The sequence below is a fragment of the Mesocricetus auratus genome, unplaced genomic scaffold (genome assembly GCF_017639785.1).
Source record: "Mesocricetus auratus isolate SY011 unplaced genomic scaffold, BCM_Maur_2.0 Super-Scaffold_100691, whole genome shotgun sequence".
NCBI lineage: Eukaryota > Metazoa > Chordata > Mammalia > Rodentia > Cricetidae > Mesocricetus > Mesocricetus auratus.
Genome location: NW_024429267.1, coordinates 33732746 through 33746731, shown reverse-complemented (window position 1 = coordinate 33746731; position 13986 = coordinate 33732746). Strand labels below are relative to the sequence as shown.

General features: G+C 48.2%; 1 protein-coding gene across 1 annotated transcript; it reads left to right on the top strand.

Moving 5' to 3' along the window:
• The first annotated feature begins 1150 nt into the window (after positions 1-1150).
• Positions 1151-5898, top strand: Chst2 (carbohydrate sulfotransferase 2). The gene is made up of 2 exons (XM_013120987.2): positions 1151-1900; positions 2004-5898. Exon 2 carries the CDS (start codon positions 2186-2188, stop codon positions 3776-3778), a length of 1593 nt encoding a protein of 530 aa, XP_012976441.2. The 5' UTR covers positions 1151-1900; positions 2004-2185; the 3' UTR covers positions 3779-5898.
• The last annotated feature ends 8088 nt before the right edge of the window (positions 5899-13986 follow it).

The following is a 13986-nucleotide window of genomic DNA, read 5'->3' as shown; positions in this document are numbered from 1 at the left end:
ATGGCAACACTTTAAATTTAAAAGGGTCTCCAGGCCGAGGGAGGCTGCTCCAGTTAGAGAAAGATAATTTTGCAGCAGTTGTGTTTTACTTGAACCGGCTTCAGAGGGACGGGGCAATCAGCCTGCCAGTGATCCGCAGTTGACCACAGATCTGAACCTCAGGGCCAGTGACTCACCTTTCCGCCCTCGTCGGTGGAAACTGGAGTACAGTTTTTCCTACGTTGCCCTCTAACCTTCACGTATCCTGCCATCACCTAGGGTTACGTTCCATTTTACAGTTGAGGCCATGGTCTACTCTCGGTATCTCCCTCACCGGTTAAAAAAAGTATATAAGCCAACACAGATCCATCTAAAACAGTAACTTTCAACGACCAAGAACGTTTTCCTTTGCGATCAAGTTCTTTGATCTCGTCTCTTCCTCTCTAAAGTCAAGAAACCGGACAAGTATTTTACTAGAAATTAAAACAAAGCGTCCACCCCATCCCCCAGCAGCCCTGTCTCAGAGGATGTTAGCAGAGGTGGAAGCTCCACTAGGAGCGCAAGCCTAGAGCATCTGCCGGGGGGAGGTGGGAGTGGAGGTGGGTCATTGAAACCTAGTGGCCTTGTCCAAGTCCAGGACACTCGGATAGGGTGCCAAAAGGCCAGAAAGATTTACTACTTCCTCCTTGAGGGAGAAACCACAAGCCAGCTGGAGAGGGCGAGCACCAGGGTCGAAGCCTCAGAATTGTGTTTCGATTATACCCAGCGCTGCCTGGCGGCGCTGCTCCCGCACTAGGAGAGGACACCAGTGCTGACCACTGGGGACGAACGGGGGATTTCTGCCCAAACTTTTATCACCAACTCTTCTCGAAAGCGAAGACTGAGTCTCGCAGCCTCTAAGAACCTAAGTCTCCGGCTGTCCAGGAGAGCTGCGAATCAGGCACCCGCGCCGCGCTCTCGCCGGACCTAGAGCTCTGGTTTGTGACTCGCGGATGGCTGCCGGAGCGGCGCCACCTTGAACCGGGTCGCGTCTCCAGCCCCTAAGGAGGAGGCGGCGGGAGTCGGGAGCTGATAGGAGGGAGGGTGTGGGACAGGCAGAGGAGGAGGGTAGTGTGGCGAAGGGGGAGGAGCCGGGGCGACAGACGGCGGCGCGCACCAACCCCGAGCGGGCTGGCAGGAGTCGCGCAGAGGCCGGCCCGAGCGCGTTGCAGGCGCCCGGCGTAGGGGGAGTCGGGTAGCAGCATCCTCCCGGGCGCCGCTTTAGTGCGGCCGCGGCGGGGGCTTCCTCTGCCTCGGGACCTCGTTGGGCAGAAGCAGCCGGTGCCGGGGGAGGGTCCCGCTCTTTTGCCTCCAGCTACGTGTCCAGGGTCCTTCTGGGCCAGCCCGCGGCTACGGAGCTCCGGGTCTCGCCTGAACCGCCTGCCCGGACATCCTCCGGGTGATGGAAGAAGCGGCCGCCGTTGCGGGGCCGCGCTGTACCCTGACCGCCAACGCCGCCGGAGGGATGGGAAGGTACGCTGCGTGGAGGCCGAGAGCGAGCGATGGAGAGCCGATCAGCCTGGAGCTGGGACGTATCTAAGCCATCCCGCACCGTCGCCTCCAGCCTGCTTCGTGCCCCGGAACCGGGAGGAAAGCTGCGGTCCCGAGAGACTCGAGGAGACGTCGCTGCAGCCGGGACGCGCCGCGCTCGCTGGAGCGCACAGCCGGGTTCTGGGCCCGGTGAAAGTTTCCCCTCCCGAGCTGCAGGGCGCCCGCTGCCGGGAAACTCTGCCTAGGGCTAGGACAGCGGAGTCCCTCGGCTCCCTTGAAGGCTTGGGGACCCCCGGCAGAAGAGAACCGGACAGAAACCGAGGACAGGGCTAGCTGGACAGTCCGCCGGTCCGATATCCGGGGACGCTCTGGGGCGCACCCGCCGCTCCAGGTGAGTGGGGGAGCCCGCAGACCAGAGGGTGGGCGGTACTCAGGCGGAGGAGGCATCTGGGCGGGAGACTGGGCTCACCCATTCACTCCGCTTCCCCTCGCAGGTTCTTCTCGGAGCCGCTGCCATGGGAGAGCCAGCCCTGGGCGCCGGGGACCAGCCGCCTCTGCCGCCGCGCCCGCCTCGGATCGGCGGCCCCAGTCCCGGCGCCCGCAGCCGGCCTGCAGCGTCCCCCTCCCGGGCTGCAGGGCCGCCTCCGCCGCGCCGCCGGCCCCGGCTGTGCCTGTGATGAGCCGCAGTTCGCCGCGAGCTCTGCCCCCGGGCGCGCTTTCCCGGCCGCTGCCGGCCGCGCCTGCCGCCGTGCAGCGGGCCCTGCTCCCGCCGTGGCCCCGGCGCTCAGGACGCCGCTGGCCTGCGTCCCCGCTCGGGATGAAGGTGTTTCGCAGGAAGGCGCTGGTGCTGTGTGCGGGCTATGCACTGCTGCTGGTGCTCACGATGCTCAACCTCCTGGACTACAAGTGGCATAAGGAGCCGCTGCAGCAGTGCAACCCCGACGGGCCTCTGGGTGCCGCGGCGGGGGCGACTGGGGGTGGCTGGGGAAGGCCGGGGTCGCCTCCTGCAGCGCCGCCCCGCGCTCATCCGCGCCTGGACCCCCGTGCCCCATACCGCCCTCCCTCAGCCGGCGTGGGGGCAGTATCCGCAGCCGCGGCGGGGGCTGGAGGAGCTGCGGCCTCTTCAGGCAATGGCACTCGAGGCACCAGGGGTGGAGGGGACAAGCGGCAGTTGGTGTATGTGTTCACCACGTGGCGCTCCGGTTCGTCCTTCTTCGGCGAGCTCTTCAACCAGAACCCTGAAGTGTTCTTTCTGTACGAGCCTGTGTGGCACGTGTGGCAAAAACTGTACCCCGGGGACGCGGTTTCCCTGCAGGGGGCAGCGCGGGACATGCTGAGCGCTCTCTACCGCTGCGATCTTTCGGTTTTCCAGCTGTATAGCCCGGCCGGCAGTGGGGGGCGCAACCTCACCACTCTGGGCATCTTTGGGGCAGCCACCAACAAGGTGGTGTGCTCCTCGCCACTCTGTCCCGCCTACCGCAAGGAGGTCGTCGGGCTGGTGGACGACCGCGTGTGCAAGAAGTGCCCACCTCAACGCCTGGCACGCTTCGAGGAGGAGTGCCGCAAGTATCGCACGCTGGTTATCAAGGGCGTGCGCGTCTTCGATGTGGCTGTGTTGGCGCCACTGCTTCGAGATCCAGCCCTGGACCTCAAGGTCATCCACCTGGTGCGTGATCCTCGTGCGGTTGCCAGCTCCCGTATCCGCTCACGCCATGGCCTCATCCGGGAAAGCCTACAGGTAGTGCGAAGCCGGGATCCCAGAGCCCACCGCATGCCCTTCCTGGAGGCTGCTGGCCACAAGCTGGGTGCCAAGAAAGAGGGTATAGGTGGGCCAGCAGACTACCATGCTCTGGGCGCAATGGAGGTCATCTGCAACAGTATGGCCAAAACGCTGCAGACAGCCCTGCAGCCCCCTGACTGGCTGCAGGGACACTACTTAGTGGTGAGGTACGAGGATCTTGTGGGAGACCCGGTTAAGACCCTACGGAGGGTGTATGACTTTGTGGGGCTGCTGGTGAGTCCCGAAATGGAGCAGTTTGCCCTGAACATGACCAGTGGTTCAGGTTCCTCCTCCAAGCCTTTTGTGGTATCCGCTCGCAACGCCACTCAGGCCGCCAATGCCTGGCGGACGGCGCTCACCTTCCAGCAGATCAAACAGGTGGAGGAGTTTTGCTACCAACCCATGGCAGTGCTGGGCTATGAGCGGGTCAATAGCCCCGAGGAGGTGAAAGACCTCAGCAAGACCCTACTTCGGAAGCCCCGGCTTTGAGAGGGGTTCCCAAGAGATCTGATGCCCACTGGAGACACCCACAAAGAGGATGGTGTTGTGTTTAAACAAACGCAGCCCAGACCCAAGCTGAGGAAACCCACATATTCTATTATAGATATATAATATAAATAACCACACGGGCACTCGCTGTCAACGTTTTGAGTCAGTGAATTTCAAAGAACAGCCTCAACACGCGTGCACATGCGTGCGTGTACACACACACACACACACACACACACACACACCTCAGAAAAAGGCAAGACATGAGAGTACTGACAAATTGCCGTGTCCCCCGCCTCTTCTCCCTTTTCCCTTCTCTTCCTCTTTCCCTTCTCTCTTCCGTATTGAAGAGGATTGTTGATAAACCAAGTTCCAGTAACCCAAATCTTGTTTACAATTTTTTTGTGGTATCTGTGAATGTGTAAGATTAATTTTGATGTGGGGTGGGGTGGGTGGAGAAGGGGGAAGTGGTCCCAGAGCAGGAAGCCCCCACCAGGCTGGTAAACCATGGAGGCATTCTTCAAAAGTAGACTTTTGTGCAAACAGCAAAGGTTACATGTGAGTATTAATAAAGAAGATAATAATAAATAATATTCTTTTTTAATATTTGCCTCCATTGCTCTGGACTTCCCAGCGTTACTTGTCTTTGTAACTTCAAGTGGCCTCTGCTCCCCTCCTCTCCCTGCATTTCCAGCTATTTACTTGGGGGACAGCTAAGCTGGGAGAAGCCTCTGCCTTCATAATAACTGGGAGTTATTTGGTCACATGTAAACCGCGGCTTGCCGGGTGCCCAGGAGTGAAACCAGTCTTCTACAGGGAAAACCAAGCAGGTCAGAGAAAGAAAGCACACACTACTCCCTGGCCAGCTTTCAGTAGATAAAGGAAGAAACAAGCCCTTGAGAGTTGAAGGCATTCGGTTTTGATTACTTCTGTATTGTGAGCTGAGACAGGGTACCTTGAAGCAGACACTGGTGTTTTTGTTCTGAAGTTGGTTCAGAAAAAAGAATATATATATATATACATATACATATATATATATTAAAGTTCTGATGACTAGAATACAAGTTTCAAGATGGAGTGAATACCATTGGTGGTGGTGGCAGCAACTTCTGTAGTTAGTGGAATGACAGATATATCTGAGTGTGTTTGTCCTTGACACAGTATCTGGAGGCATATTAAAGCAAAGTTTTAACTGAGGACTGGAGGTTTTCTTTCCTCCTCACGTCCCATCCAAATTAATAATACTAAAGACAGGAATTTGAAATAGTTTGCTCGGGACTTGGGGTGTCCTGGAGATACGATGTCCCTTCATTTCCTAAAGGCAAATTTGCAAAACCAAGTACATGCTGCAGACAGCGTAAGATTTTAGCTAAGAACTTTTAGATATCGAAAGGATTCTGAGGAAGAGGAAATAAAAATGGATTAGTGTGTAGGATTTTGAGATTTTGTATTTTCCAGAGAGAAAACCATTGAATTTCCCAGCAGTGGTTATACTCCTACACCCTGAACTCATATTGTCCTGAAGTATTCTGTATGGTGTTGTGTTACGATAAGAAATTATGAAACCCAAGTAGAAAAAACAGGCAGTATAGTTGTATATTGTATATTATATTAAATATGGTACAAGTCCAGTATCCTTGCAGCTTTATTTTACAGTAATTTATTTTGAGACTGGAAGGCCAACAAATGTGGGTTGAATGCTGAAGACATTATTTTAAAAGAAAGATAATATGTACATAGGAAATGTTTTAACAGGAGGCGATTCTTGAGTTTAATAGTCATTACAACGTGAAACCCAAGATGAAGAGCACATTTTTATTAAAAAAAGAGGTGAATTAGAATGGTTATTTCCCAATCTACTGAAACTGTTTCCCATGTCTTGTTATTGAGCTAGAATGCCACTATAACACTGATCAAGATTTCCATGGTATTTTTTTATGGGAGTGCCTTCAGCAGCAGGGGAATCTTTGTAAGAGCTCTAATTTAAGCATACTTTAAAATTAAATGAACAAAATAAATATTAATGTTGGGCGACTATAGATGAAAAAGGCTTATCAGAAAATTAAGGTAGTGTCATTAAAAAACAGTGATTCTGAATAAAATAACCATTTAAAAACAAATTTCCTACAGCATCAGAATCTGCTCTTTTCAGCCACAGTGACATGCATTTCTTGTTGAGCAAAAGATTTTTAAGCAGTTGATTTCATTCTCCTCCAGTAAATTCACAGACTTGGATTGCACTAGATAGAATTACATTTTTGGGTCTTGTATTTAGATGCTCTGCAGAGCCTTGAAGTTTGCAGAGCACTAATGGCCTCTGCTAAGGGGAAAGTCTCAGCTAACACCAACAGCTCTCCCCTCCTGTGTTTGCACAGATTTCTGTCTGTATTTTCCTTGTTTTGTAGCCGCTGCATTCTCTCCACTCCGCCACTCCTGGACTCTGCAATTTGAAAAGGTGAATTGTTGCTCCTGGAGATTTGTACCTAGCTGCGTTCTAGGAAAGTGAGATGGGTGTTGTCCCCACTAGAGGCTGAGATAGTCATATCAGTGACATTTAGCTGCCAGAGCCTGGAGAAGGGGAGAAACATTTTTGGTGTTAACAAGCTCTTGTCAGCCCCTGGTGCAAGCAGACCTGTGCCATGACAAACTGCAGCAGAGCTGTGACCATTTCTGAGGCAGCGGGTATGAAAGCAATCCTTTCTTATTTCCCAGCCTGGCAGCATGTCCATCAGGGGTGGTGGTGGGGGTGGTAGGGGGGTGGGAATATTCCTCAGAGCTGTTTACCTATGGGAATTCTGTTTGTGACTTCTGCCTGGCTGGTGACATGCCTGGCTTAGCCCTTTGACTTTGGAATGTATTTGCTAATTAGAAATCTCCATTTAAAGAATGAAGTCCAGCCAGTGCATTTAGTCAACAAAAAGGAGTTTGGAACCAGGCAGAGGCACAGGCTGGGTGCTTGAGTTTCAGGAATCTCAGAGCCAATGAAAGGTTACATTCACACTGAACCCCTGGGTACAGGGACTGGAGCGAATCTGTGCCCTTCAGTATCTACCCACAGTGACTGCTTGATAAATATTTGTTAAATAAGTGGATGAAATGTGTAACTATCAAATACTGAAAACATTTAGAAGGAAAGAGGAGAAGATTATGTTAGTCTGTACAGAGGAAGTTCCAGGCTGCTGGGTGAGGTCGTGGCCTGCAGGCTCTATTAGACGCACAGAACAGCAATGATGCATCTGCAGTGTTTCCAAGGTGACCCCGATCTTTGATTCCCACCAAGGAATTAGGAAGAACTGTAGAATTTATTAAAGTGGTAATGTGGAGAGGCAAACTGAAAATAAGGAATTAAACTTCCAGTGTTTGTTTTCCAAACTGCACGAACACAGAGGGCAGGGATCTGGCATAACTGCAGATCAGAATTGCCCAGGTGGCTAGGGGTGGCCTGTGAAGTTTACTTTTGAAGAAACTGTGATGTTTACTATCTGAGTGCTGTGGATGCACAGACTGAAGAAATGTGGTGTAGGCTGAGGCCAGGCAGAGCAATGGCTGCTGTGAGAAAGTCTGTCCCACCGGAGATGCTGAGTGAGACAAGGGCTCATGTAGCCATGCTCCCATGTATCCACAGCCTGGCTACAGTTGGTTCTGTCCGCGGTTTTTGTCATGCGCTGTATCGTTGTGGCTGGATTATGCTCTTAGTTTGAAATGAATGTGAATCTGGGTGAAACTATTAAGTTAATATTCCCTGGGAACTGAGCAATTAAATAAAGATCATGTTTGAAACACAGTCTCTAGACATGAATTCAGGAGGAGAAAGAGAGAAATGAGACATGTGCCACTTCTGTTAGCCACAGTAGATCACAATGATGTGTCTCTTGTCACCCTTTACCAACACACAGGCCCATGCAATACTGAAGAGATTTTCTTCCTTTCTTTTTGGTGTTGAGGATTGAATCTGGCAGGGTCAAGGCAAGCGCTCTATCATGAAGCCACATTCCCAAGTCATTTTCTTTTTGGAGAGAGGTTTTCATATGACTTAGGCCAGCTTAAATTCAGCCAAGAGGGACATTAAGCTTCTGGCCTCTTGTTTCTACCTCCCAAATGCTGGGCTTCTCATTCTCATGGTATACCACCATGCCCAGTTTGTGTGATGCTGAGGATCGAACCTGGGACTTTGTGCATGCTAGGTAGGTACTCTACCAACTGAACTGCAATCCTGGCCCTCAAGAGAATGCCTCAATATCTGCTAACCGTGTGTGATGAACTCACTTTTGATCTCAGGCCTCTGGAGAGCCAGTGAGCAATCAGTATATCAGAACCGGTGACAGTTCTATGTCAGGATCCAGTGTGGATAGGTAGAAAGTGATAATTACAATGGAAGAAATGGCTTGAGGGGTGATGGGCTGTCCAGAGATGAATGCAGACTTTATAGATTTCCCCCTTGTCACTCACCTTAAGGAGAGCTCTTTCAGACTGTCAAGACTAAGAAAATAGTTTCCCTCCCTTGTGGATGGATGGTCAGCTGCTGTTTTTGCAGCTCAAGTAAGAGACACTGACCAGCTCAGGTCCAGGGTGTGGTAGGAATTTTTAATAATGGAAATCATAGGGCTTAGCATATATCAAAACCCTGCATATCGTTAATCAAATTGTGCTCAAGAAAATGTTAAATTTGACCTAAGTCCATGCCATGGGAAAGTTTTGAATCAGTGTTTGGGGGAGGCAGGTGTTTATAAACTTGAAGGAACTTTAAAGGGGGAAGACCTATCTACACAGTTGCTAATGAGATGATAAAGTATAGTCAAGGTCAAAGCAGAACAGTTGGTCAAATCAGTTACGTGTAATAAAATGTCAAAAGAATTTAGGGGCTGCTTACACTCCCAGGCTTGTGACAGTCACCCTGCAAAGTGAATGATGGCTAAAGTAATCACTGTAACGCAACTGGTCTCAGAAACATTTTGTGATGGCTCCCATGCCAGGAGTATGGACAAGGCTTTATGAAATTCACCTTGAAGTGAGGTTGTTTTCTGGACAGAATCAGATGCATAACTTGTAAAAATAAAATGCAGTTTCTTTGTTAAAAAATGAGTAGGCCTTTCATGACGACAACGGCAGGAGATTAGACCCACTGTGAAGCCTTCCTATCCTGTGGCACCGTGCAGTTTATAGGTCCTGCACCCCCAGGGCTCTTGCTTCTAGATGCCGAGAATGATATGTCTAGCTACAGGAGACTTGAGTTATCAGTGCAGGGGAACTGCAGAAGTGTGAGTCACTGCTTGTGACAGTAACAAACACAAAGGTGTGTAACACTTCGGTGGTGAAGTTCTAAGTATCTGATTGTACACACATGACAAATCCCCTTTGGCAACTATAGCAAGTTACTGGCAATGCCCTTGCAGTCATTGGGAGGAGTATCAATTAGAAGACAGGCAGATCGAGTACTGTTCTGTGATCATTTTTTCACAAGAATAGCTCAGAAGTCTCACATTGGATGAAGAACAAGGATGCTGGCAAGTTTTGCTAATATTTCTTTCCATCTAGAACTCATATGGGGATTTCTCTCTGTATGTTTAGTCTGCATGAAGACAATCATCCAAGCATGGAAAAGCAAAGCTCAAATGACAATTCACCAAAAGGGTAGAGGTATGAGGCATACCAAGCCAACTGGTATACCTCATTACTGTGTTCTGTACAGCTGATTGAGATTATTTTTATTATAGGTTTGAGACATTCATATTATACCTATGCATACACACATATATGTTTCATATTTTCTCCTGGAAGCCTTTCTTTCTAATCTCTGCTTCTCTCTCTGCTTCCTTCTTTTTTCCTTCCTCTCTTTCTTTTTTGTTGTACAAGTACTCAGCCATGTAACCCAGGCTGGGCTGGAATTTTTCTTGCCTCTGTCTCCTGGGTTTGTGGGCATGCACCATCAAGATCTCTTCCTTACTTGTGCATATTTGCTTATTATTGAAAATCACCTGGATCTTTTGAAGCCTAATCACATTATCAACCCTGCTCCAAGATAGGGAAATGTCTTCCTGTTCCCTAGTCTCCTTTGCCACACTGTGCACAGATCTGCTGGCATGTTTCATTGCAGGTTAGAATCACTTGCTGGTAGGCCTGTTTTCCTCCCTGAGAGCAGATCTGTCAGAAGGGGCTCTATCTTATTAGTATATGTTTATTGGTACTGTGTTTCCTCAGGACTAAGGGTACTGTGTTCCTAGGTATTTCTTAAGGGAATGCTAAATAAAAAATGCAACACAAGAAACCAAAACAGGACAGTTTGGGGACAAGTACTCTGTCAAATAGCTTTGGGCTCAGTACAGCTGCGTTCTACCATAAACCAAAACAAGACAGTTTGGGGACAAGTACTCTGTCAAATAGCTTTGGGCTCAGTACAGCTGCGTTCTACCAAGTTTCAGTCTGCAGATACATGGCTAGCAGAAGCTAAGAAAGCAAGACAAATTAATATGGATGAAAAAGAATAGCGCATTAACTCTCAAGGAGGACCTAGGTGGTAGTCTTCTTCATGTTAAAGTTTGAAAGAGAAATAAACAAATTTGAGTCTTCTTTCATCGAAAAGTAACATGTGAATTATAGTCAAACTAAGTGATAATTTTTAAAGTCCGTCACAGGAAAGAGTGTCGCTGCAATGTAGGTTGCTACTGTGTGTTTGTGACTTGTAGAGGTCACAGCCAATATGATCATCTTTTAAGCATTTTAGGAACCGGAAAATTTTCAGGAATTGTTGAGGTCTAAATGTTACAGTTCCATTTTGAGATGTCACAGGTATTTTGCCAAATCCTTAGTCTCTCTAGGATTGTTCTAGAGCTTAGGAGGAATTAAAATATTTCATGTTCTCATCTTTGTGTTCAGCACCTACATGAAGAATAGAATCGGATTATTGCCTTTTAAAAGAAAAACAACCTTGGCAGTGTTGGTGCATGCCTTTAATACTAGCACTCAGGAGGCACAGGCAGGTAGATCTCTGAGTTCCAGGCCTGGTCTACAAAATTAGTTCTAGGACAGCCAAAGCTAAATAGGGAAATCCTGTCTCAAAAAAACCAAAAAACCCAAAACAAATAATAACCCCCCCAAAACCAAAACAATCAATCAAACAAAAAACCTAAAAAGCCAAAACTGAAAACACATCTTCTTTTGAGACAACACTCACATCTATGGTTTTTAGCCCTGACATTTAACCAGTCATGTTTAGTTGGTGAAATCAGTATTTTCCTAAGGCTGCAGACTGGGAGTTCCCATTGTTGAGACTAAGACTTGGCTGCCTATAGTTTTTCATTTACATGTTCACGTTTCCGAAATGACTCCTTAATGTGCGGTGCTCTTTACAACATCCTATCTATGTTCCCATTTCACTATCAGATACCCTGAATGTCAAGAACGATGGTGTGTCAGGCACTGTGCAAAATATTCTGTAAGTAGTGTCCATTCGAGTCCATATGACAGGTGCCATGATGGGTCTCATTTGGCAGAAGGGAACACAGGTTCGGGGGGGCCATTTCTAAGATCACCAGTGAGGGGCAAGCTTTCTTCTTGTTTAGTACATCTGAGGTAACACTGTTTGCAGTTTAAGTGTTACCAACAAAATAGCAAGTCCCCTCCCTGCCCCAACCACAGTTCTAGCCAAATGCTTTCTGAGAGATGCATCCCGAGTGCCTGCTGCATTTTGACTTGGTGCCAGTATCTTTGGAGAAGCATTCATATATAACAGAAAAAAGGGTAATTGCTATCTTAAGCACTGGTCAAAATTTTTCTTACAATGGCTTTTATTTAGCAAACACTGTAATAGGCCATTTTGGGAGTGGAAGGTAACTCTACAGAAAGCCTGGGTGGGAAATTTTGGGGTTGGATAAAGGAAGGAAAAATAGGGACAAGATAGAATGTCGGAGCCCAACAGGGGATGTGACTGTGATACCCATGAAGAGAAAACAGTGGTCAGGGACTTGAAGAACAGCTGTCCTGTTGGGAGTTGTTCACCTGGCTGAGCCAAGTCACTGATGTAGTCACCTTGGAGATGACTTCTGTGTGCTGGGCAGAACACAGAGAGGTCAGAGAAGCTGGACGTGAGAACTGGAGTCTGTCCGTGGAGTATTGGTTCACCCTGGACATATGGAGGAGCAGGCCAATGTCTCTCCCACTCTGACAAAATGGTAAGGTGGTCTTGACACAGCTCCAAGGGCAAGGCCTGATCAACAGGCTGTGACAGGGCACAGGGAACTCAGTGGGCAGGCACAGATGGCGCCAAGTTGAAGCATGTTGGCATGTTATAAAAGCTGATGGGGTGGTGTCAACTGTCAGTCACAGATGTGGAGTGTGAGGTAGCAGTCATGTGCTCAGACTCACATTTCTCTTTAGAGCCACAAGCTAGAGACCATAGCTTGAAGTCCTAGCCAGGAACTCTCTGGTGGTCTGGAAGCTTTTTATTCTTAGGTTCCTAGCAGCCTTTTGGCAGCTCCAGTATTTCCTAAAGAATTAATGACTTATCTGGAGGTTATGTGAGTGCTCTCAGATTTTGGCTTTGGGGGCTATCATAGTCTTCCTGGAAGCTTACAGCTGTGGGGATCTGAGAACATCTGACTGATGTCATCGGTCATCATATTGACTCAAGTTGATTGAGGAGGACAGGAAAACATGTGGACAAATGGGGGCGCACCCTGGTGAGGAATGATGGAGACATCTTTTTCTTTTTTCTTATTCCTCCATCTCTTCCACCCTTCTTCCTGTTCTTATCCACTCCTGTCTCCTTCCTTCCTTCTGTCCTTCCTTTCTTCCTCTTTTCTTTCCCTTCCCTTTCTCTTATCCCTTCCTCACCTTGCTTCAGATATTCAGAGGTCTTAGAAGACAGACTTGGATTGGTTGAGGTTGGCTCAGGTGTTTGCTTTTGGCACTTGAGTAGGGCACCTTGGTTGACAGTCCCATCAATCTGCACATCATGGGAAGGCATTTCTTGCAGGAAGATGGGCTGTAATGATTAAACACATGTGAAATGGATGCCAGGTGTTCTCAAACCCACAAAGTCTTTATGCTTGTTTATGCGCTTTTATTAATACTCTCTGGTTGCCATGAATAATCAGGTGCTATTTGCTTTAGAGTCTGATATGCATGAGGAGCGTTCTGCATTGTGGGCAGAGATGTGTGTGCCTCATTAGCTAATTGGTCTGCCAAGCTTATTGGATGTACGACCATCATTTATTTAGTCCCAAGTAATACAGATAAACGGCATGACAGATGGAATTCATGCGATAAAATTCTTGAAGGCACTATACTCCATGATTGGTTTTTCTTCAAGGTTTTACAATCATTCTGCCTTACACTTCCATAGTACTTTGTTGTTTACCAAGGATACTGCCAGCTTCCCACCTACTGTACATTTTCTTCTTCTTCCTTACTCACAGAACCTTAATTTTGTTCAGGGAGGCAATATGCTTATCTAAAAATATTTCCCAGTCTTCCTTAGAGCTAGAAATGATTACTTGACAATAAAGGAAGCATGAATGGAAGTCTGCTGGGAACATCAGCATTTTTCAAATATCACACTTTGCCCTCCTTCCCCTCCCTTCTCTCTCTTCCTTTCTCCCTCCTTCTTCTTTCTTCCTCTTCCTGTTTCTGGATGGCTTACAGATTTGAGTATGGAGGTGGGGTCGACCTTTTGAGTTTTCAGAATTATGGGAGGACCAAGGCTGTTGATGATGACCGGAGGTCACCGTACTAGCCATGAATGCTAGTCTCCAGAATAACTGAGATATGGAAAAATGTTGCTGAAACTTTCCGCCCCACCAGCCTGGTCCCACAACCGCTTCAGCACCCAATAAACACACAGATGCTGTATTAGTTACAAATCTGCTGGCTGATGACTAGGGTTTCTTATTGGCTAGCTCTTTCTTAATTATTAACCCATCTCTATTAATCTAAGTATTTCCACGTGGTCTTATCTTACCAGAGAAGAGTCTGAACCTGTTACTCCTTCCTCCACTACATGGTGACTGCTCTCTGTCTATATTTCCCAGAATTCTCTCCTCCTCTCCTAGTCCCACCTATATCCCTGCCTCTATTGGCCACAGTGATTTATTCATCAACCAATAAGAGAAGCATATACACAGAAGGACATCTCCCATCAGAAAAACACATACCCGCTAGCTTAACTTTGCTAACGGCGGTTAGAGTCAAACACAGTCCTAATGAACTCACCA